This window comes from Homalodisca vitripennis, chromosome 8, assembly GCF_021130785.1.
Source record: "Homalodisca vitripennis isolate AUS2020 chromosome 8, UT_GWSS_2.1, whole genome shotgun sequence".
Taxonomy (NCBI): domain Eukaryota; kingdom Metazoa; phylum Arthropoda; class Insecta; order Hemiptera; family Cicadellidae; genus Homalodisca; species Homalodisca vitripennis.
In genome coordinates this window covers 37,711,938-37,733,974 of record NC_060214.1, presented here as the reverse complement: position 1 = coordinate 37,733,974, position 22,037 = coordinate 37,711,938, and the positions used below count along the sequence as shown (strand labels likewise).

Sequence of the window (22,037 nt, the reverse complement as noted above, 5' to 3'; positions counted from 1 at the left end):
ACCACATCTGATATGCTGATACCACTGCACTTTTTTGTATACCAAATTTGTATGGAAATCCTTTAGACCACCCAGTACACCTTTTATTTGGAGCAATTGATTTCCGAAACAGATATTAACATTGAAGACTATCCCAGTATCTCCACACAATGGTGTTGGCCCCCACTGTCAGCTCCATTGCCTCAGAAACTCTGTATATGCAATAGACTCTCACTAATACGGCAGATATCAGACCATGGCATTGCCAGATTAGTGAAAACACCGGATTATTGGAAGACCATCTATAAAAATGCTTAAAATGTACCAAATGTGTGTTATTACACCAAACCTTTTAATACTATCTCTTGAAGATTCTTTAAAACAAGAATACCATTACCAGATATGTCATTGTCTTATGCCTCCTTCACAGAAGTTGCAAAGGCATTCTTGGTCAAAAGCCGCTAAAATAAACCACTCTCATCTGCGTTACACACTTGATCAGGAGTTAGGTCTAGTGTCTCCATGATTTGCTTAAACTTTTCCTTGAATGGTTCGACTGCAGCAACATTGCATGATAGTTTTTCGCACGTCGTACTTAAAACTGAATTCTGAAATGCTTTTTGAATTTTTTTAACCATCTTTCATTTGCTTTGAAATTGTTTTTTCTCCATTATTTTCTCATAGAATACCTTAGTCTTTTCTTTAAGAATTCCCCTGAAATTGGTGTATGCCTGTTATGTTCTTGAAGAAACCAAGTATATAGGCTATCCTCAACATGAGGAAATTCCCCCTTTTCAATATTTTACTGGTACTTTTCACATTGTCACTGCTTTCGCAAAAAAACTTAATCTTTTTACTGTTCTTCTGTATGTCATGTATTGTTGCGCAAACGACACCATGTCCAATTGTGAGGTTAGTAAGCTTATCGCCTTTATCAAGTCTCTTGTTCTTTTTCTGAAGAATTATGGTTTTACGTTTTCATTTACACTGAGATATTTTTCACTTACCATCTTGAAATATAAATTAAGCACAAACTACAACACTAAGTACAGTAGCAATAACATGGATAACACTGGCAACTGTTAACGTGAACAGCAGGTAAAACCACAAGACAACTGAGCAATCATAGGTTGTTTGTTAGCACAGTTTTCAGTAACATATCTCAACTTGAATCCCTAATTCTATACCCGCCAAAATACTGGATTACCCCGTTTGTTTAATGGATTACCGAACTGTTGCAGTGCCGGAAGACGCTCAAAGCGAACCCCCAGCATCGTTTCAACATCAGACATGAGATTCAGATTTCAGGAGTAAAGTCTGCAATAGCATCAAATTTTAGATGCTGCACATAAGATGGAGGTCAACTGGAGCTAAATTCAACATTCACATCGAATCAGCCCTTCCCACCATAGATGCTTTATGTGTAGAAGACTCGGTTGCTCCACCATGTTTAGGGATCGTGTCAGTCATCATTGTAGTGCGCTCAATTGTGCACCTGCTGAGACAATGAGAATACTTCTTCACTTAGATTCATTTTGAGTATCTTCGTTCTTCGTCACCAATTATTTTTGGATCCCTTCAGACGAACATGACTCAAGATTTCAGGAGTCAAGTCTGCAACAGCGTCAGATTTTAGATGCTGCACGTAAGAGGAAGGTAAACTGGAGCTAAATTCAACATTCACATTGAATCAGCCCTTCCCACAATAGCTGCTTTACGAATATTTACAAAAAGAATGAAGAGAGTGATTTGACGAGGAACATGTTCCTGTCATACAAAGTACCTTGAATTTGGGCAATAGTACAAGTTTAAATATATATAGACACAACTTGTACATTATATAAAACCAAGAAAGCTACTTACAGGAACCAAATTCATTATACGGAAGTCATTCTTCTTGCTAGGGTATGTTAAAAGTTGTTTTTCAACAAATACTGTGTTTTCTTCCTCAGGTTGTGATGCGATAGTCTTGACATAGTCCTCGCTAACTTCTACTTTTATTTCCACCTAAGACAAACAAACAGATGTATACTACTGATGAGTATAGGACTCAGTAACCACAGCATTTAAGGCTGTCACAGAACTCATATTGAAGACAGAAACACAATTTAGTACATTACTTGGCACAGAATCTAATCTTCTCATTATGCAAGGTCACTTCACACGGAATCTAATCATCTCATCATGCACAACCATTTTTATGAACATTGGTGGAAGAAAATGCTCACCAAGGTAATAAAAAATAGCTAGATTAGATTATGATGAATACTAATAATTTTATTATTATGCTAGAATTTTTAGTTTCCCAAATACCTAGCATGAGACATTTCAACATTACAGTTTTGCAGTTTCAAATTACAAACAATAATAATTAGAAAATAACAAATTGTATAATTATTAGATTCTCAAACAGTTAAGCAGGGAGTGGTCTGTCCATTTAGTTTCTAAATTATAAGTGATAAATCTGAAAATACTGCTTCAAAAATTGGTGGCAAATATTTTTTTACTGATGTGAGTATTCTCAAAAAAACTAATAAGAAATTCCCCAGATTAGTGTTATATTGCTTATTATATTAAATATTATATATTATTTAGCCTACGCACAGGCTGCTTGCCCATGTAGGCTAATTTCCATTTCAGAATATATGTTAATATGTAATAAATAGTTTACTTAAATTATATAAATAATATTATCCAACCATTATACTTAAAATTAAACTGTTATATTTTATCGCCACTTAGTAAGTATAGTAAAAGGGTACTGTAATTTACTATTTATCAAATGTAAATCAATCTAATATCTATGTGTATATGTTTTTGGAAATAAAAAATGTTTCTATTCTATTGTCACTTTGTTGTTAGTTGTTTAAAATACATGTTTCTATGCAGTACATCTAAAGGTATAAATGTTCTTTTTAGAGGTTTTGATAAAGTACTAATTTGTTAAACTGTTTACATTTAATGTAAATAAATTAAACGCTTGATCCTTGGAGTACCACAAAAAAATCATCATATCTTTTTATCATTTTGACCTGTATTATTAGCTTTCACAAACTAACTATACCTAGTATTGGAGTTTATGTTTATTTGGTAACAACTATACATATGAAATGTGCTCACAACCTACATGAGTTATTCCATCTCTACATACTCACATTTAAAACAACCACTCTGTTATTACGAGGGCTATTCAGAAAGTAAGGAACGTTTCCACCTGATGCCACCAGGCATGCACTAATCATGTATATATTGAAGTTCTCGTATTCAGCACCTCAGTCTGCACCCAATCGTGACAACGGAAACATCTCCGTGCTGCCCTTTTCTTTATTTTTAAATTGCTGCAATTGAAAATCCCGCCAGTTATGAAGTGAAATCTGTGATTAGTTTATGGTTGGCAAAAAAAATTAAAACCTATAGAAATTCGTTAAGAAATGTGTGAAGTGTACGGGAACAACGTAATGACTGAAAGTTCTGTCCGGAAGTGGAGGATTCAGTTTATAACTTATCACAACATATGTTTATAATGAAGAGAAGAGTGGATATCCCAGAATTGTGATTGATGATCTGGATTTATGAAAAATTTATGTTTCCCACAAGTTTTGGATTTTATTGTTTGAAATTGTTTCACAGAAGTTTTTTGTGCAAGATGCAAGATGAGTGCCAAAAATACTTACAGATCACCATAAATAACAACGATTTGGGGCAGCTTTTGACGGTTTTAGAGGCCTACCACAGTCATGGTGATGCACTATTGGATAAAATCGTAACAGGAGACAAAACCTGGATGAAAAACATTAATTGAGAGACAAAATTACAGTTCATGAAATGGGGGCACACAACATCTTCTAAAAAAACCAAAGAATGTCTGCAAACTTAGTTGACCAGGAAGATGGCAATAGTGTTCTGGGAGAGGCAGTGTTGTTCTGTTCTTATTGATTTTCTCGAGAGTGGTTTAACGATAAATTCTGAGCGGTACTGCCAAACATTGCAAAACCTTAGGAAACAAGTGCTAAGGAAAATTATCAACAAACATTTTTCTTTTGCATAACAATGCCCAACCTCACACGGCAAACTATACGCAAGAATTCTTGAACTCGTAAGTTTTTCCTTATGCCCCCTACAGTCCTACTCTTTCTCCAAGTGATTTTCACTTGTTCCCGAAAATGAAAACCTGGCTAGCAACACAGTGTTTTGACGACAATGAGGAGCTCCAGATACACATCACTGAGTGGCTGAGATCACAGGCAGCAGAGTTCTATGACACAGGAATTCCAAAGCTAGTCTCCCGCTATGATAAGTGCCTGAATTTGTATGGTGACTATGTAGAAAAGTAGTATTTTAGTCCCTCTTTCACAAGTATACAATAAATGTTTTTCTTTTAATTGTTTTTTTTTTATTCCAAAACGTTCCTTACTTTCTAAATAGCCCTTATATTTTAAAAGAAAACACCTCAACACCAAAAATTACATGACATGGTTTGATTTGGGTTATTGAAATCTGACAATGTGAGTAAAGTTGATCAAGTTTGGTCTGCTAATTTTGTCACATTTTCTTCAAATTTGATCTGTCTTTTCATAAAATATTATAATATCCATATTTATAAATATAAATTTGTTTATATCCATGAAATATTTTGATGGATTGAGGTAATCCAAATGAATCAAAATTCCGCTTTTACGCCAATCACAATACTATTATGTTATGTTACTGTTATGTTGATCTAAAAAATATGCAATACGTACAAATATATGGTTAAGAAATGGTATACCACTATTTTAAATTTTTAGTTTTAACAATTGAAAACTATATTAAAATGAAAATACCAATGTAATTTTACATTAATATTTAGCCTGCAAATATAAAATTCAGTATTCATAATCTGGCTGTATACATGATTTCTCCTTTTTTGAAAACAAAATTTAAATACTATACAGCAGTAAAGGAAAAATGTTTTAAATTACATTAAAACCTTTCATATTTATTCTATCTACAGTAAAATCTGCCATATTATGTCTAATGTTGCCCCAGGGTAGGCCAGATGATATTAAAGACCCGGTTTATTTTTTTTAAACACTACGATTCAAAACTATATGAATTTACAAAAATCACAAAAAATGCAAGGTACAAAAACATGTAATGTTTAAAAACAGAAATGGACTAATCTGAAAAACAAATACTTCTGATAAAATGTTACAAACAACACTAAATATGACTAAAACCAGTAGTGTAACTAAGACTTGGCTTTGAGGGGATGAATCTGATTTAAAAACACTTCACACCATGTGGGTGTGGGTGTATGGCATGAATTTCAATAAAATATAAATGTTTTAAAACTAGATAGACCTAATTCTAAGAAAAAGTTTGACTTCTGTACTTCAGAAAATTTTTTTAGAACTCTTGGAGAGTTCTATCCCCCTCATCTCTCCCATAGTAACACAACTAGTTTTAATTATGATTAGTCTAAGAACAAATACTACAGTGTACTCCAACTCTACGTAAAATTTGTGTGGACACAAAAAAAGTTACTACCTTTTCTGGCGGACAGGATTGTAGCGCCTGTAATACTACATCGCTTGATGCATTCTGGGGCTTTTCCTTCCTTCTCTCTAGAGCCTGTTTTAACTTCTTTGAGTTTAATTTCATGTGCAGTTTTTTAAAAACTTTTTGTTTTCCAGATGAATCAGTTTTTTTTGGCATTAGTCTCCGTTTTTTTACCCTTCTATACATTTTGTACAGTGGAGTGCATGGGTCTTGAAGAGAACTCTTGGTTTTTGGATTCTGTCCTACACACAGGAGGGGTAAACGGCGTTTCTTTCAAAGATTGCGGCAACGAGGTCACTTCTTCTAATAAAGGTGTTGTTGGAGAAGAACAAGTTTCCACAGTTGTCGGGATTGCATTTATTTTTAGCCTTGTCTTTAGAGTGCTCGTGAAACTATCATTTGTGAAGTGTTTTTCACACACTAATTTGGCTCGAAGTGCCGCTTTAGTTAGAGAACCGAGAGCTTCGTTCCCACAGCTGGCCACCCACTGCTCACAAATCTCTTGTCTGGAAACAGGGAATTTAAAAAAATGCACACCAGGAGAACGGGCTTGGTTGACTTCACAACCGGTCATGGCACAGGTTTTGCGACTGCTGGACTTTTTCTCAGTACCGATCACAGACTCCATAATTACCTAAAACAATATTCAATTATTTTAGTTTTTCATTTAACTTCCCAGGGCCGTTCCTAGGGTTAGTAACGCCAGGGGCAATCATAGCCTCAGCGTCCCCCTCCCCCCACTAACTTAAATACAAGAAGTAAACATATTAACGTTATCATTTCTACAATTAATTATAACAATATAAATCTTATTAAGGCACATATTTCAATTCCATATTATAGTACAAGTAAATGTATATTGCGGCTGTGTTGTTACCATGCTTGTTGCTGTGTTATCAGCCCAAGGCCACGGTGCCCCCTCCTACAGCCTATAAACCACTGCACCAGGGGCAGCTTGCCCCCAGTCGTTCCCCTCTTTGAATGTCCCTGAACCCAATAGCATCTTCTAACTCTATATCATTAAAAGCCAACTGTAGTAAAACTCTTTTCATTTTTCCCTTTAACCCTTTTAAGGCCAATGACCAATTGAGTTGCACTAGTCTCAGAGGCCAGCTCCTGATATTGCTCAGGGACCTTGAAGGCCAGGCTATTTTTGTTCCTTTTTGCATAGTTTTAGTAAATAAGCTGTAACTTCCATATTGCTTAGTAAAAACTGATAATTCTTTTTTTAATTTGTTTGTAAAATTATAGGCTTTAACAGGAAACTATAAGGTTGGTCATATAAAATAAAAAAATATTTTTTACATACATGTTTGTATGTAAAATTTGTAAGTGTAATTTACTTTTTTTGGTTTTAACACCTCATAAAAAATTCAAAAGATTGTTTTTGCACCCAAGTAAACACATATTTTCTAAAACTACATATTATTTACAACAAACATGCCAATTTTAAAGTGCTTAACAATAATAGAAGTGAATTAGGCACGAATTATTCAAAATCTGCAACTGCGGCTTATTTGTGAAAAATTGTAGAAAAGCTAGTCTTGTCTTCAGTTTATACACAAAACATCTTTTTTCTTCATACAACTCACAAGAATCCATACAATATAAACACAAAACACTGTTAGTAATTAAAAAGTTTTAAAATTATTATTATTAGGCATATTTACATTGTTTGGTTAATAAAAAGTTTCTTTAGCATTTGTGATTTCCAACACCGTCAATAAACTGAACACCAGTACCACTAGCAAGTAAATTGTTTACTACAGTGTTTTCACTTGTAGGTGATTTGCCTCTCGTTCTTTAGCTCATATTTACACTTAATAGTTCACTGCAAATACTCAGAAATACCTATAACATCGCACAAAATTACTGAATTGCATCAACAAAATATAACCACAACAACTTTAACCTATACACCACAACGCCGTTGTAGTAAGACAGATGATTTCATCGAAATGCATAGATTTATTAATAAGAGAAATGATGCAAGAAACGGCAGTGTTTGCATTTACTCATGAAGCCCACCTAACCCCAAACAAGAAAATATCATGGTTGGTGGCATTTGGAAAGTTTATTGGCCAGTAAACCGGAAATAATGGACGGCCTATTGTACCTATTGTAGCCGTCGGCCACGAACGCCATTATGATCACGGCTAATTATTGTAGCCGCCGGCCATCAACGCTATTTTGACTTATAAGGGTTAAGAATCATTTTAAACGTCATGCAGTTTCAAGCCCTTATTTTTGATTGTGTTGCATTGTACAACAAAATTTGAGATTTTTTCTGAATGACCCATAAAAATATTTAAAAAAACTAAAAAGCTAGGAAATGTGTATTAATTATATACTCAAAATGAGAAAAATTCCATAATTCTACAGCTAAAAATAAGGGCCTTGAAGAACAAAAAAGGTTTAACGTATAAATTTATTTGAAATAGATATATTCTTCGGTTATAACACAGGCATTAATTCATCACTTACAACCACATCGGAGCAAGTGAGTGTCGATAAATTCACTTCAAGGCAGCCTGGGCATACCGCAGTAATGTTCAAACATTTGCTACCTGAGTCTCTCACTCAACAGGTAGCAATCCGAGCAATCATTTTTGTCATGCCTAATTTATAACATTAAATAGGTCATCTCTTGTTTAACTAGCACAATCAAGGAAAAAACGAACGAAAGCAACTTACAGGAACCGAATTCAGTCCATGGGAGGAAGTCTTCTTGCTGGGGTATGTTAAAACTTCCGGCTCAATAAATACATTGTCTTCTTCAGGTTGAGATGTAATAGTCATGTCTGGCTCACAATCTTCGATATTCTCAACTTTTATTTCCACCTGAAACAAACATACGTATTAGAAACGGACACTCACAGGATTCAAGACTGTCCCAGAACTCATATTGAAGCCAGAAATATAATCTCACCATGCACAATAAATTGGTATGAAATCTGATCATCCCATCGTGGAATCTTCAATATGCCATGATGCATCACATTGGATCATCACTATCACTTAAGATTGAATATGATCATCCAAAATCCCAGGGTCTTGAAGTACAAAAAGGTTTAACATATAAATTTATTTGAAATAGATATATTCTTCGGTTATAACAGAGGCATTAATTCATCACTTACAACCACATTGGAGCAAGTGAGTGTCGATAAATTCACTTCAAGGCAGCCTGGGCATACCGCAGTAATGTTCAAACACATTTGCTACCTGAGTCTCTCACTCAACAGGTAGCAATCCGAGCAATCATTTTTGTCATGCCTAATTTATAACATTAAATAGGTCATCTCTTGTTTAACTAGCACAATCAAGGAAAAATCGAACGAAGCAACTTACAGGAACCGAATTCAGTCCATGGGAGGAAGTCTTCTTGCTGGGGTATGTTAAAACTTCCGGCTCAATAAATACATTGTCTTCTTCAGGTTGAGATGTAATAGTCATGTCTGGCTCACAATCCTCGATATTCTCAACTTTTATTTCCACCTGAAACAAACATACATATTGGAGACGGACACTCACAGGTTTCAAGACTGTCACAGAACTCGTATTGAAGCCAGAAACATAATCTCACCATGCATAATAACTTGCCATAAAATCTGATCATCTCATTGTGGAATCTTGAATATGCCATGATGCATCACATTGTATCATCACTATCACTTGAGATTGAAAATGATCATCCAAAAGCCCAGTTTGATGCACAGTTACGGCTTTTTGGAGGAATGAATCATAACTAAAACTAAAGTTTTTAGTACCAAACATATAAAACATTAATTGAAATATCACTATATAGAAAAACAAGGAGTAAAATGTGTAACAGATACTCAGTAAAGTATTTCATCTTACCTTCTGAAAGATTTCCTGGCAGTAAACCGTCTCAAAAGGAATATCTACTACTTCTTCTGTTTGAGCAGTACCAACAAGTCTCCCCTGTGAACAACATGTACAGTTTAAAACACTGTGTCAACAAGTAAAGTTAGAATATACTAACCCTACAGATAACCAATATTGTATTAAACAAATTATAATCATTAATATTCAGATGAAAAATCTTCTATATATCTATGATATAGATTTAGTATTCTTATAGAATTGAATTAAGAACAACCAAGTACTCTTAAGTACCCAGCTGTAGAGAAAACAACCTTGAGTTTACGCTATAAGATCAATATTAAAAACTTTCACTCCTTTATTTTTGTTGTTGAAGAATTATAATTGATATTTTATTTTGAAGATACGCACCCAATAGTCTTCTGTTTTATTTCTCGTACATTGAGTATTTTTGAGTATTTAAAAAACTATAAAGTACTAAAAAGGGTGGGATTTCTTTTTTTTAGAAAAAACCAATAATTGTATAGAAAAAACTAAAAAAGTTTTGATGCGTATTAGTTATATCTAAAATGATTTTCCATCACACTAAGACTAAAAATAAGGGCGTAAAGATGTTTTGTAATATGACATTGTTATTAGTGAACTAAAATCAAGATGGCAGCCAGTTAAACCAGCTCATAATCAACCAAAATATGAAATACAATAAGGATATTTGCTTTTGACCATTTACAATCTAATAATTTTCATTAATTATATAATTGTATAAAAACTATAATTAATCAATTAATGCTTCCACCTGTGGAAATAACGGATGGAAAATGTATTATTCTTCTTCAATAACTTTGATTTAAAATAAAATTACGTAAGAAAAATATTTTGTACTGTTTTGGAAAAAATTATTTATCAATTAGTCGGTACGTGTGTTTTTATTATTGATTATTTTTGCAATATTATTCCTAAATAAAAATAACAATTGAAATAAAATTAAAAACATCTTTATTATAGAGGCAACAAAATATAAAAAAAACTACTACAACAAATTGAGACATGCCAACACTATCTCATTAGCTGAAAATTATTTTAAGTAATAACATTTTTTACAACTGGTAAAAAGAGATATAAAAACTTGTTTTCCATGCTTTTTCTTGGTGGTTAATTCTTAAAGGCTTCGTCCTGTATTAGTTCTTCTATTAGTCTTCTTATTTAATGAAATTAAATGCAAGCAATTAATTGGAGGAACTATTGATTGGAGAATTTTACATAACCAGAATTTTCCCCCCTTCATGTTTATCATACCACTCACCTCTTTCTCTTCGGCTGTGCGATTACAGCTAATTCTGAAAAAAATAAACATATATTACAACAAAATGTAATTAATGCTTGTTGTTACAATTCATTTTAATTACTTCAACAAGTGATGAATTTGTTAACTTAGATTTTAATTAGTTTTTGGTAGAAAAAGATTTATTAACCCTTTTTCTTCGGCTCTTGTACAATTGGCTTTTGACACCAATATAGCTTTATTATAGTATGCGTTTATTTCTCTTAACTTGTTAATCTAGCATCAAGCTTTCTCAACGCTGTTTTAACCTTGATATTTGGAATAAGACAAAGAATATATTTATTCTCCTCTGTGAATTTACATTGTTGCATGAAAATTTTCTTACAACGCTGTGAGTAGCTGACAACATTGGTGTAGTTGGTGGTTTTTTATGAATAAAATTGTGAATGTTGTGTCATGTTTCTGTTGGTGATTAGTGTTAATTTTTTTATTTCTGTTTGATAATTTGAGTTCACTTGCTATAATATTACTACCTAAAAAACTATGTACTACTAGTACTGTTACTAATCTACGTCTCATTTTAATAAGAATATTGTAGGCTGAGTTTGGTATAGTTTTTACCAAAAAATTTTCTTGGATCTCAGGTTAGTTAATATATTTTCAGGATAATTCTTTAGAATTACTTTTTATTCTCTTTAGAGAAATGCTTACAACTTTGAATAGATTTAAGTTTTACAAAAATTAAGCCCAACAACTGTTTTGACTGAAGTCTGCTTCTCAGACCTAAACATGTATTTCTTGATCAGGCTCAACTACGGCCCGCTGGAAATATAATCCAAAACAAAAACCAGAAAAACTTACAAAAGCACAGATTGCTCAGCATTTTGAAGCTTATTACAGGAAGAATGAGTTTACTCCAAGTTACACACCTAATCAATTGGACAGGATTTAACAATATACCAATCATTACTGAATAAAATACTCATTAAACTCAAGTTGGTTTTCTATTTTGAGCTCCAATGTTGACCAGCTTTGACTTAAGATATATTTTGAGTAGTCGTCAATGAATAACTAATGCTTGAAAATAAAATTTTTCAAACTAATTTAATTAATACTCTATACATTTTTTTATATTGGAAAATAATTTTACAAACTAGTAGAGATGTTGAGTATTCTTGGTTTTCTTTTATAATCAGTCACTAGCAGTGGAGAAAGCTGATGATCAAATTGGCCAGTCAACTATGTAGAAAAGTGAAACTTTTTGGAAAATATGTTGTAGGTTTTTTTTATATTTGGAGAGAACTTGATGCAAATTTATTAACATGCTGTAATAATTGTGTTTGAATTTTATTAAAATTATTTTATAAGAAAACAAGTAGAGATTAAAATAATAAGAATAAATGTTATCATGATAATTTATTCTTATTATTTTAATCTCTACTGGTTTTCTTATAGAAAAATATAAGTAGAACATTTTTGAAAGAAAGACAAAAATTATTTTTTTTACTTGCCAATAAATAACAAAGTTATGACTTTTAATGATTTTAACAGAATTGCTTTAAACTGGAATCAGTTTTTCTCTAGTACCTATGAAAAAATCTTTGTCACATCTGACCAAAAGATTGTCTCGCAATAGACAATAGACAATAGACAATGTACTTTATTTGCAACAATCATAGAGAATGGCATTAACGTCAAAAATATTAAACATCACATTATAAGAACAAATATTACTTGTGTCAATATTATTACATGTTTATGTCAAAAGTTCTCCAAGATAAAAATTCATGTATGGGAATAGAATGGGTGTTTCAACAGCCAGGTCTTTAATGTTTTCTTTATGTTTTCTTGGGACTTGATGTCAGCAGGCAGGCAGTTGAACAACTTCGCTCCCATATAGGATATAGGATGGCTTTTCTTCAAATTGAGCAGAATGGTGTTGGGGAAGAGCGAAGTCTGCAGCATAGCGAGTGTTGTGTTGGTGTACATACACGGCCACGGGGTGAAGTTATTCTCATGGGCATAAAGTTATTACAACTGAGTATATAGAGTGATACTACAGTTAGAATTGAGTGATCAACAAAAGCAGCTCTACAACTGTCTCTAGAGCTGCAACCCAGCTTTGTGTTCGTATGCACTTCTTTTGTAAGATTAGGGTTCTTTGTATATTTGACGAACTAGATATACCCCAAACTAAAATACCATACCGAAGATGTGTTTCAAAAAGTGCATAATAAGCAGTTTTTGCCGTCTGCACATCACTAATTGTCTTTATTCTTCGGATTACATAAAGTCCAGAACTTAGCTTCCTGCAGAGACTGTCAACATGAGAGGTCCAATTAAGACTTGTGTCAATTATAACACCTAGATACTTGGCAGCTTCTACTCTATCTATGTTAGGTAGAGTTCCCGCTTCAAGCTTTCGTCTTCCCATTATTAAATGTTGCGATTTTGTTTCATTTAGTACCAGGCCTGTTCTGATGGCAGTACTGAGTGGCTACATTCAGTGCTATGTACGTTGACACTTCAAGTGGCTCTGTTTCCTTGTTACTTAATAAAAGCACAGTATCATCCGCGTACATAATAGTGGTAGCAAATTCTTGCAGATACTTAGGCAGGTCATTTGTAAAAAGTACAAATAAAACAGGCCCCAATACAGAGCCTTGAGGTACGCCTCTCGAGTTTGTTAGCAGGCTAGATCTCACCGAACGAGTCATACCATTGTCCGAATGAACCAGCTGAACCAGTTGTTGTCTATCAGTCAAATAGCTGTCAAACCAACTCGCTGAAATTCCAGAAATTTCCAAGAGCTTTCAGTTTTGTTAGGAGTTGTTTATGATCAAGGCTGTCAAATGCTTTACTAAAGTCTAATAAAACAGATGCACAGGTATTGCCATTTTCAAGTTGATCAATAATGTGTTCTATTAGACTAACTATAGCGGTTTGATGTAGAACGTCCTTTGATAAAACCATGTTGCTGACTAGTTAGTAAATTATTTTCCAGGAGGTGAGTAACAAGACGAGGTCAGGGCCACCTTTTCAAAAACTTTAGATATTGTTGATATCAGCGATATTGGTCGATAATTACTAGCATCAGAGGTGCTACCCTGCTTGAAAAGGGGAATAACCCTCGCCAATTTAAGCCTTGTTGGAAACCTCCCTTCTGCGAATTGATCGGTTTATCAGTAGAGTTATTGGGTCCGTCAGTTCCATTACACAAAATTTCAGCAGCTTCGAATGATACCAAGTCAATTCCATAAGAACATTTTGTTTTTAAAGAAGATATGATCTTTATTACTTCGTTCCTGAAAGTGGTAGGAAAGAGTGTTAAGGGTGGAAAATTATTCTGAGCAGGTACAAGTAGGGGTGGTTTTGGATTAGCCTCTAGAGCCTTGTCTGGCCGCTGTAACAAACCTAGAATTTAGGTAATCAGCGATCTGGGTAGAGTCAGTAATTTTTTCCCTAATACCGGATCCATTAATTCCTTCGGACTATGTTGATATTTTTGTTTTCCTTTCATTATTTACTACTGCCAGAAGGCCTTTGACTTATTTTCTGCATGAAGAATTTTGTCTGTTACTTCTTTACGCCTTAACTCTTTAAGTCTTAAATCATAGGCCTTTCTTTTTAGAGGCAGTGTCTTGCTTATGAATGAATTGACCAGTAGTGTTGTATACAATCTGTGCTTGTAAAAAAACTTTACGTAGTCTTTCAGCCTCAGCATCTGTTATTTTATTTCTCCTTTTTCCTTTTACTCTAGATTTTTTTTATGTGGGCAAGCAGAATTTATTATCATTCCCAAGGTGTTACTAAACAAATTGTAGGCTGTGTCTGCATCTATAGCAGTAATCAGATCTTCCCATGACTCTTGTTGTAGGTTTTATTTTTAATATCCCTCATGTTCCTTTCAGAAAATTGTCGTTTTTCAGTCATCTGGGCTTGTTGGTTTTACCTGCTGGTGGTGGTGTAGCGTACAAGCTGTGCCGTATGGTCAGAGATCCCCTCATCCAAAACTTCCACTGTTATTGTTTCATCTTCTACATTAGTACACACACAATCTATTGATGATTGTGAAAAAGGTGTTATGCGAGTGGATGGAAGATAAATTCTGAACATACCACAGCTTCTGCATTATATCCTCCAACAGCATGTTTGTCTCTGTTAACGTTTAGGCAGTCTATGTTGATGTCCCCCATAACAATTATCGGACACCTCCATATCGGTACCACTTGTAATGCATTGGGATATAATCTCAAGGGATTCCTCTAGGTTGCCTTGGTTTCTATAAATACCTGCAATGTACAGACACCGATCCTGAAGTTTTATTCTTATAAGGGCCATTTCACATAGTCATAAATACATTAATATCTTTCATATAGTCCCCTTTCATTATCTCATGGCCAATGATATTAGCAGGTACAAAATAAGGAACAATTTTAACTCATAATCTAAAATTAAAAGTGATGGAGTGACATATATGTAACTAATATACACTACAACAAACACAATATACACTGATTACAATAACAAATCAATAATTATAGTAGGATAATTGTCTTCTGTTAACAATCCATAAATTTGGATCTATATGTTATGGTGAAATGTTTTCAAGGATTTATAACTTCATCATTAGAGAAGGATGGCTTCTTTAATGTTATAAATTATAAATCAATAAAAATCACAGTTAAAAATACACAACACAATACATACATAAAACAATCATCACAAAATAAAAAGCATACAATTAAAAATGTGTGCAAAGTGTATATGACCATAAAAAATAAATCAAACTTCTGGATTTCTGAAGGAAGTATTCTATTTAAAATCAAGTGATTAAAAAAATAATTAATTATAAAACAAGAACTACGAATTATAAAATCAAATCCATAATAAATTGTAAACTGTAGGATCCGCCAATTCTTCATTTAATGTTTATTTTTTAGACTTATATAACAAAATAGGGAACACATAAAATAAATACCCTTCTGCAGGCTGAAGCAACAATGATTTATTTGGAACTCTCTTCGTCCTCCATAGATAGGTCTGGGGGGGGGGGGGGGTGGGGGGGGGGGGGGGTGGGGGGGGGGGGGGGTGGGGGGGGGGGGGGGTGGGGGGGGGGGGGGGTGGGGGGGGGGGGGGGTGGGGGGAATTACAAATGGACAAAGGTATATCATTCCTGTCGAGTTAATCAGTGTCTCTGAAGCATTGCTGTCAACAAGTTATCTAATTACAGTAGTTCAGTTTTTATTTGGCATTTTAATGGAATTGTCTGAAAGAGAACGAATTACTCTGTTGATGATGCGAGGATATGGCGATCGTCAAATATCTTATCGGGAAGTTTGTAATTTGTTTAATGACACTTTCCCAGAAAGGAATCCCATAAGTGTTTCAACAATATCAAAAACTATTGAGCGTTTTGAAATGACAGGGAGTGTACGTAATTCGGCCAAAGTCGGGTAGGATACAATCTGCAACAGATGAAGAACATGCACTAGATGTTTTGCAAACATTTATTGAAGACCCACATACATTCGCTCAGAAAAGCTGCACAGCAACATGATATGCACCCTATGTCTGTGAGTAAGATTTTGAAAATTAATAAATACAAACCATTTAAAGTTCATTTAGTCCCAACAGTTAAGTGAGGATGATTACGACAGAAGAGTTGAGTTTTGTGAACTTGTGATGCGCAAATGTCGATGACAATAGGAGATTTTCTGACCAACATACTATTTTTCTGATGCGAGGCAACTTTTTTTTCCTAAATGGCAATGTTAACAGGCACAATTGCCGTTACTGGGCTAGTTGAAAACCCACATTGGATTACTGAGTCCCATTCACCAGCAACCACAAAAAACTGAAACGTATGGTGTGGAATTTTAGGTAGGTAACAAAATTGTTGGACCCTTTTTTCATCAATTGGAAATTTAAAATGCCCGAACTTTACTACAATATGCTCCAAAATGAAATAATCCCAGCTATTCAAATTGCATCAGGAGAAATACTTTGATAATGTATGGTTTCAGCAGGATGGTGCTCCACCCCATTATGGGAGACAGGTAAGAGAGTATTTGGATTTAAGGTTTCCTCATAAATGGATTGGCCGAAGAGGAGAAATATCGAATGGCCTCCAAGATCTCCGGATTTGTCACCAATCGATTATTTCCTATGGGGTCGATTTTAAAATCCAATGTTTATATAGAAGAAGGCCTCATAATTTGGAAGACCTAAGAAAACAGGATTTATAGAGGAGATTGCCTTTGATAACTGAAGAAATGTTAGGCAAACTCTGGTCGAATCATTTTACACAAGATTGGCTCATTGTCAACACCGTAGTAGAAGGAACAACAGTTCGAACAATTGCTTTCTTTGACACCAAATTGCAGGTAAAACGTTTGTTGTAAGACTTTTCTATAACAGCATACATTATTTTTTATTTGTAATAAAGAAATCAATAACATAAGTATTTCCATAATTGTTACTGTAATAAAAACTGGCAAATTTGTGCTAGTAGAACCAGCTTAAAATGAAAGTTTTGTTTTTATTTAATTGAACATTTAAAAAAATGCTAAAAAAATTAGTTGTTAACACACATTTTGTGGCAATAGAACCATGTTAAAATTACATTGTTGAACATCAGTAAATTTTCAATACTAAAAAATGCTCTATTTTCTGATAGAATAAATTCCCTTGAGATGCGGTTTGTGGCATTCAATTCAGTAAGCTATTACCTTTAAAATTTATGTATCACAAGGTATAGGCTTCGCATTAAGAATTATTCACGATTACCCTCGGCAGGACGTCCCCCCGTTGGTGTGAACATAACAAAACATTGTTCCAAAAAGTAGATGCCCAATCTCTATCACGATTGTAAGAGGTTTCAAATTTATATTTAAATTATTAAAGGATTATATTTGGGTGTTTCCAGACATTAATATACAACCCTGTATATATATATATATATATATATATATATATATATATATATATATATCAACCCCGCATTGAGTGTTCCTTTAATCGTTTTGCAGATTATCGACATATTTAGGAAATCAAGAGTCTCGTTTGCTTCCTACATAATAAACATAATTAAAAACAAAATACGAAATTACATTGGCAAACTTTATTTAGTAGCAATACATCAAAAGAGAAGTTTATAAAAAAACTTGTGTACATAAAATCACTAAATGTTTTTTAAATTTACAATTAAATTATCAGAATTATTAATATTTATGTCCTCTTATAATTTTAGATTTATTTGCAGTTTTATATTTGTATTTATCTTAACGAAATTATTAAATTCTTTAACTATTTTAATTCCACCTCAATACGAGAGGATAAGCTCGTTCAATGTTTAAAAAACAACCAATGTAATCAAATAATAACTAAAGTTTTATTCATATTGAACAAGCGTATACAAATTTAACCATGTGTTAAGTATTATAAGATCTAATATCATATTAATTCATGATTTTATATTAGTATGTTGTAATTTTTGTTAATTATATACGTGATGGAAACCAAACACACGAATTTGATTCTTTATAACCTAATTAGTTCATCGAGATTCATCCATAGAAATTAATTGTACTGAATAACTTATCAACACCTAGCAAAAACCACGAAGATGAAGGAAACATGGTACATACCTTCATAATGCGCCCAAGAGGCTCACGAAGGAACGACTATAATTATATCAGTAGTGTTCACAATGTGATAGAAAAAGGATACGTGACTATAGCGTACTGTTTTTCAACAAGAAATTGCATGCGGAGGCGCGGGCAACTGCTAGTAAAACTATAAAACTGTTCTCAAATATCTTCAAAACTAAAAAAACTTACAACTAAATTCGTAAGATAATTCTCTGGAAACATGGAAACTTACTTAGCAGCGTGTCCCGTTTATAGGTAAGTAACTTAAAAACAAGTATTTATAAACCACTTCATTACGTATGGCATTACCTTCCCAATGTAATTCTTATGTATTAACTTCCTTAAAAATGTATATACAAACATAAAACGTCTTATTCTTATTGACTAAAAGCCACAGTCTAGTGGATAGTTAAATTTGTCCAAATATATAAACTGTATTGATACCTCATTTAAATCGTGTTTTCTATTGTCTTGCATCTTCATCAAATTGTAGGTACTGTAAACAAACATTAAAGTTTTTTTAAAACACATCACAAAATTTTCCTAGGAGGTGCCTTGAACATTAACAGTAATATTTTCTTTATAGTACAAAACCACTATTGGAATCCTCCTTCCACTAATTGAAATATTGAGATAAATGGAGATAAACTTCTGTAAATAATGTTACTTTACGCAACTAATACAGCATATTCAAAGATAATCATTGAAATCATAGGAATGTTTTCTACGTCATATTTGTATGAAAATGCTAGAGCAAGATTTTCTTTGAGCAAAGGAAATAGTTGTAAGAGAACAGACCAACGTGAAACTATTGCTCTTGTGCACATAGTAACCCATATTTACACTGATACTCGGCAGGTGCTATAGTCAAGAGCCTATATACGTAAATAACAGAGTGACGTATATTGCTTGTTCGGACAGTTCATATTGATATAAATATCCTCCCACCCTTTCTTATTCTGTCCACTGTAACATATAAACCAGGTCATATAGTAGTATAATTTTATTGTGGCCTAAATACAATCTTATTTTGAATTCAATTACGCTTCTATGTAATTAAAAAGGAACGTGCGTGGCCTACAGTTTAATTTGAATGAATATTTTGGTTTCTACGAAGTAATGATTTTTAAATTATTTGCACTAGATCTGACAAGCCTGAAATATATCTTTCTTCTCTGCATATACCATTATTGCAGTATCATCATCAGTGGTACATTGTTTCCTCTAGCGCCTCCAGTCTTTACTGCTTTTCGTTTAGATCCTCGAAGTCTCTAGGATTGCTTGTATCTAGTATCTTCTGATCTGTATCTATATCAAACAGTCTGAAATATCTGAATATTGCCAATCAAAGTCAAGGAGCATTCCCTCTCTAGGTTAGAACAGCAAAAATTCGGTTTTTATACTCAAATACTTTCATGTTATTAAAAATACTCAAAGTTTATTCTTGGTAAAAAATTACTGAGCTTCGTAAATAAAGCTTTGATTTTTTTAAACATTCTCTCAATATCTAAGATTGTTTTTTATGAGGTCTTAAGCAGCAGCCAGAGTATAGAAGTTTGTAACATCTAAAACTAACTTCTGGAATATTTTGGCGTAAATATCCTGAAGGAAGGATCAGCTCGTTCTTTGTTAAATCATGTTCGATAGTGGGGGGCCTACCCCTAACAACCCCTCGCTGCAACTTCGCTCCTGGCCTAAACTGATGAACTGTGTCAGTGTAATTGCCAGTGAAGTATCTGTATATCTCGTAAAACAGTCCACCATTTCTTTGAGCTGCATCTCCAATAATCATCAATTCACACATACGGAATAGTTGTCAAACTTTTAAATTTTTTATTTAATGGATGTTATAATATTTTTAATTTATTGAAATTAAGAATTTTTTACCTTTTGAGTAAATTTAATTTTTATTTGTTTCATTATCTGTTGCACAATTTCATAAGTATTTAATTTTAATTTGCAAGGTATTGTTTATTTGTATTCTAAATGTTTTTTTAAAGTTAAATATTAACTGCATTTTTGATTTTTTACGAATTTATACTTTTTTAGTTTTTAAGGAAGTTGATATTCAAAGCAAGTAGGATTAAAATAGCATTGTAGCTTTCATTTTATATAAAAGTCTGCAAATTGAATAAATCCAAGTGTTTTCAAGTGACAAATTTCTTCAAGTTAGACCATTTAAATTAAATTCAACACTATTTAATTAAATTCAAGTTAATTTGTATTGTAATTAATTAAGTATACGATACAAAGTAATCCACCTCGATATGCTTACAGCATTTAATCAAATATTTAGAAATTTTGACATTTATCAGCAGCCGGTTTATAAAAAAACCTCTAAAATTAACTTCTTGGATGTTTAGACCTGTATAACGAATCAGTCTTTTGAAGCTTCGAACGCCTAAAATTGACTTCTGGGAGGTCTTAAACCTTAAAAAGAAGTCAGCCTTTAGACACACTCGGTATATAGGACCCAACAAGCTTTTTTCCATTATATTAAGGAGTTAATGTTATTAAACGAGTTTTATTAATTTTATCATATAGAATAGTTAGACCATTCCACTCGAACTACTTGCCGTTGAGAGACGGGTGATCTATCTCCTTGACCGGGGTGAAAAGAAGCGTCGGAACAGTGAGGAAAAAACCATGTTAATTTGGCACCAAATGCAGGATGATGGGGCCAGGTTCCGTCTAATCAGAGACCTGGACGTTGGATTCTTCTATCTGTGTCAGTTTCTGATGGGGTGTGGCAACTTTAGGAAGTACTTTCGCCAGATGGAGAAGGTTGGGGTCCCCCCGGAGAGCTTACCATCCGTAGGACGATGATGACGCTCATCATTCGTTCTTCGAGTTCCAGCGTTTCACCCAGCACAAAAGAACGCCTGTATCCACTATCGGTAGATACCGGTAGACACCTGAAATATCTTTTCTATGTTCAATTACGTTGTTTGTCGCGTGAAACGAGGAGAGGGTTTCCTGACTGGAAAGGTCTTTAGACTCCGGGAAAAGTAGCACGGCTCTGTTAGGGCGCAAGAATGTGGCCAGGCATGAAATAATCCTGGAAAAAGGATCCCTGGCTGGATTCCCGCAGCCCCTAGGGTGTTTAGTGGATATTTTCCGTGTTGAATAGGACGAACCCCCTAAATGTGAGTGAATGAATTGCCACTAGCAAATAAAAGATTATGCTCAATATATTAGTGTTTGATTCTGATTAAAGTATTGTCTTATTGTGTGTACACTGAATGCCCTTTTTTTCTTAAATGCGTTGATAAATATGCTTGCTACTTTAAAAATGTACATAAAAGCTGTCCCTTAACACTTTTTAGAATATAAGAAATATATTTCTTTATGTCCCGCCATGAAAATAACATAAATTATTATGTTATTCTATTTATGAAAAAAAAAAACTTTAAAAGTAATAATCTATTACTAAGAAACATAATATTTTGCTGGTAAAACTGTAGAGAACCATAGAGTATACTCAATTATAAAATTTATACCAAAAAGTCTGTACTGGTGATGTTGCATTGTTGAGAAAACTTTGATGAATTGGTGTCTGTGATAACAAGATAATTAACATGCAAGTTTAGTGAATTTAGTTCAACAGCTCAATTCTACTTCCAAGATATAATATTCAGAAACGGCGCAACTATTGCAATCCTTAGTCTGAATACATAAACTTGTTGCATGTTGAGTTTGAATAGAGACATAATGCAATACTGACTGTTATGGAACAC

General features: G+C 33.5%; 1 protein-coding gene across 1 annotated transcript; it reads right to left on the bottom strand.

The window, feature by feature from the left end:
- Nucleotides 1-1,847: 1,847 nt before the first annotated feature.
- LOC124367567 lies at nucleotides 1,848-15,682 on the bottom strand. The gene is made up of 7 exons (XM_046824504.1): nucleotides 15,630-15,682; nucleotides 10,670-10,703; nucleotides 9,382-9,465; nucleotides 8,872-9,018; nucleotides 8,215-8,361; nucleotides 5,509-6,154; nucleotides 1,848-1,986 (listed from the first exon to the last, which is right to left on the bottom strand). Exons 4-6 carry the CDS (start codon nucleotides 8,974-8,976, stop codon nucleotides 5,699-5,701), a joined length of 708 nt encoding a protein of 235 aa, XP_046680460.1. The 5' UTR covers nucleotides 8,977-9,018; nucleotides 9,382-9,465; nucleotides 10,670-10,703; nucleotides 15,630-15,682; the 3' UTR covers nucleotides 1,848-1,986; nucleotides 5,509-5,698.
- Nucleotides 15,683-22,037: the final 6,355 nt, after the last annotated feature.

What these genes read in the sequence shown, in the direction of transcription:
- LOC124367567 (XM_046824504.1), bottom strand. Translation starts at nt 8,976, where the DNA reads ATGACTATTACATCTCAACCTGAAGAAGACAATGTATTTATTGAGCCG. An exon ending in ATGGACTGAATTCGGTTCCT is followed by an intron (nt 8,362 to 8,871) that starts GTAAGTTGCTTC and finishes TGTTTGTTTCAG; the next exon opens with GTGGAAATAAAAGTTGAGAA. An exon ending in ATGGACTGAATTCGGTTCCT is followed by an intron (nt 6,155 to 8,214) that starts GTAAGTTGCTTT and finishes ATATTGTTTTAG; the next exon opens with GTAATTATGGAGTCTGTGAT.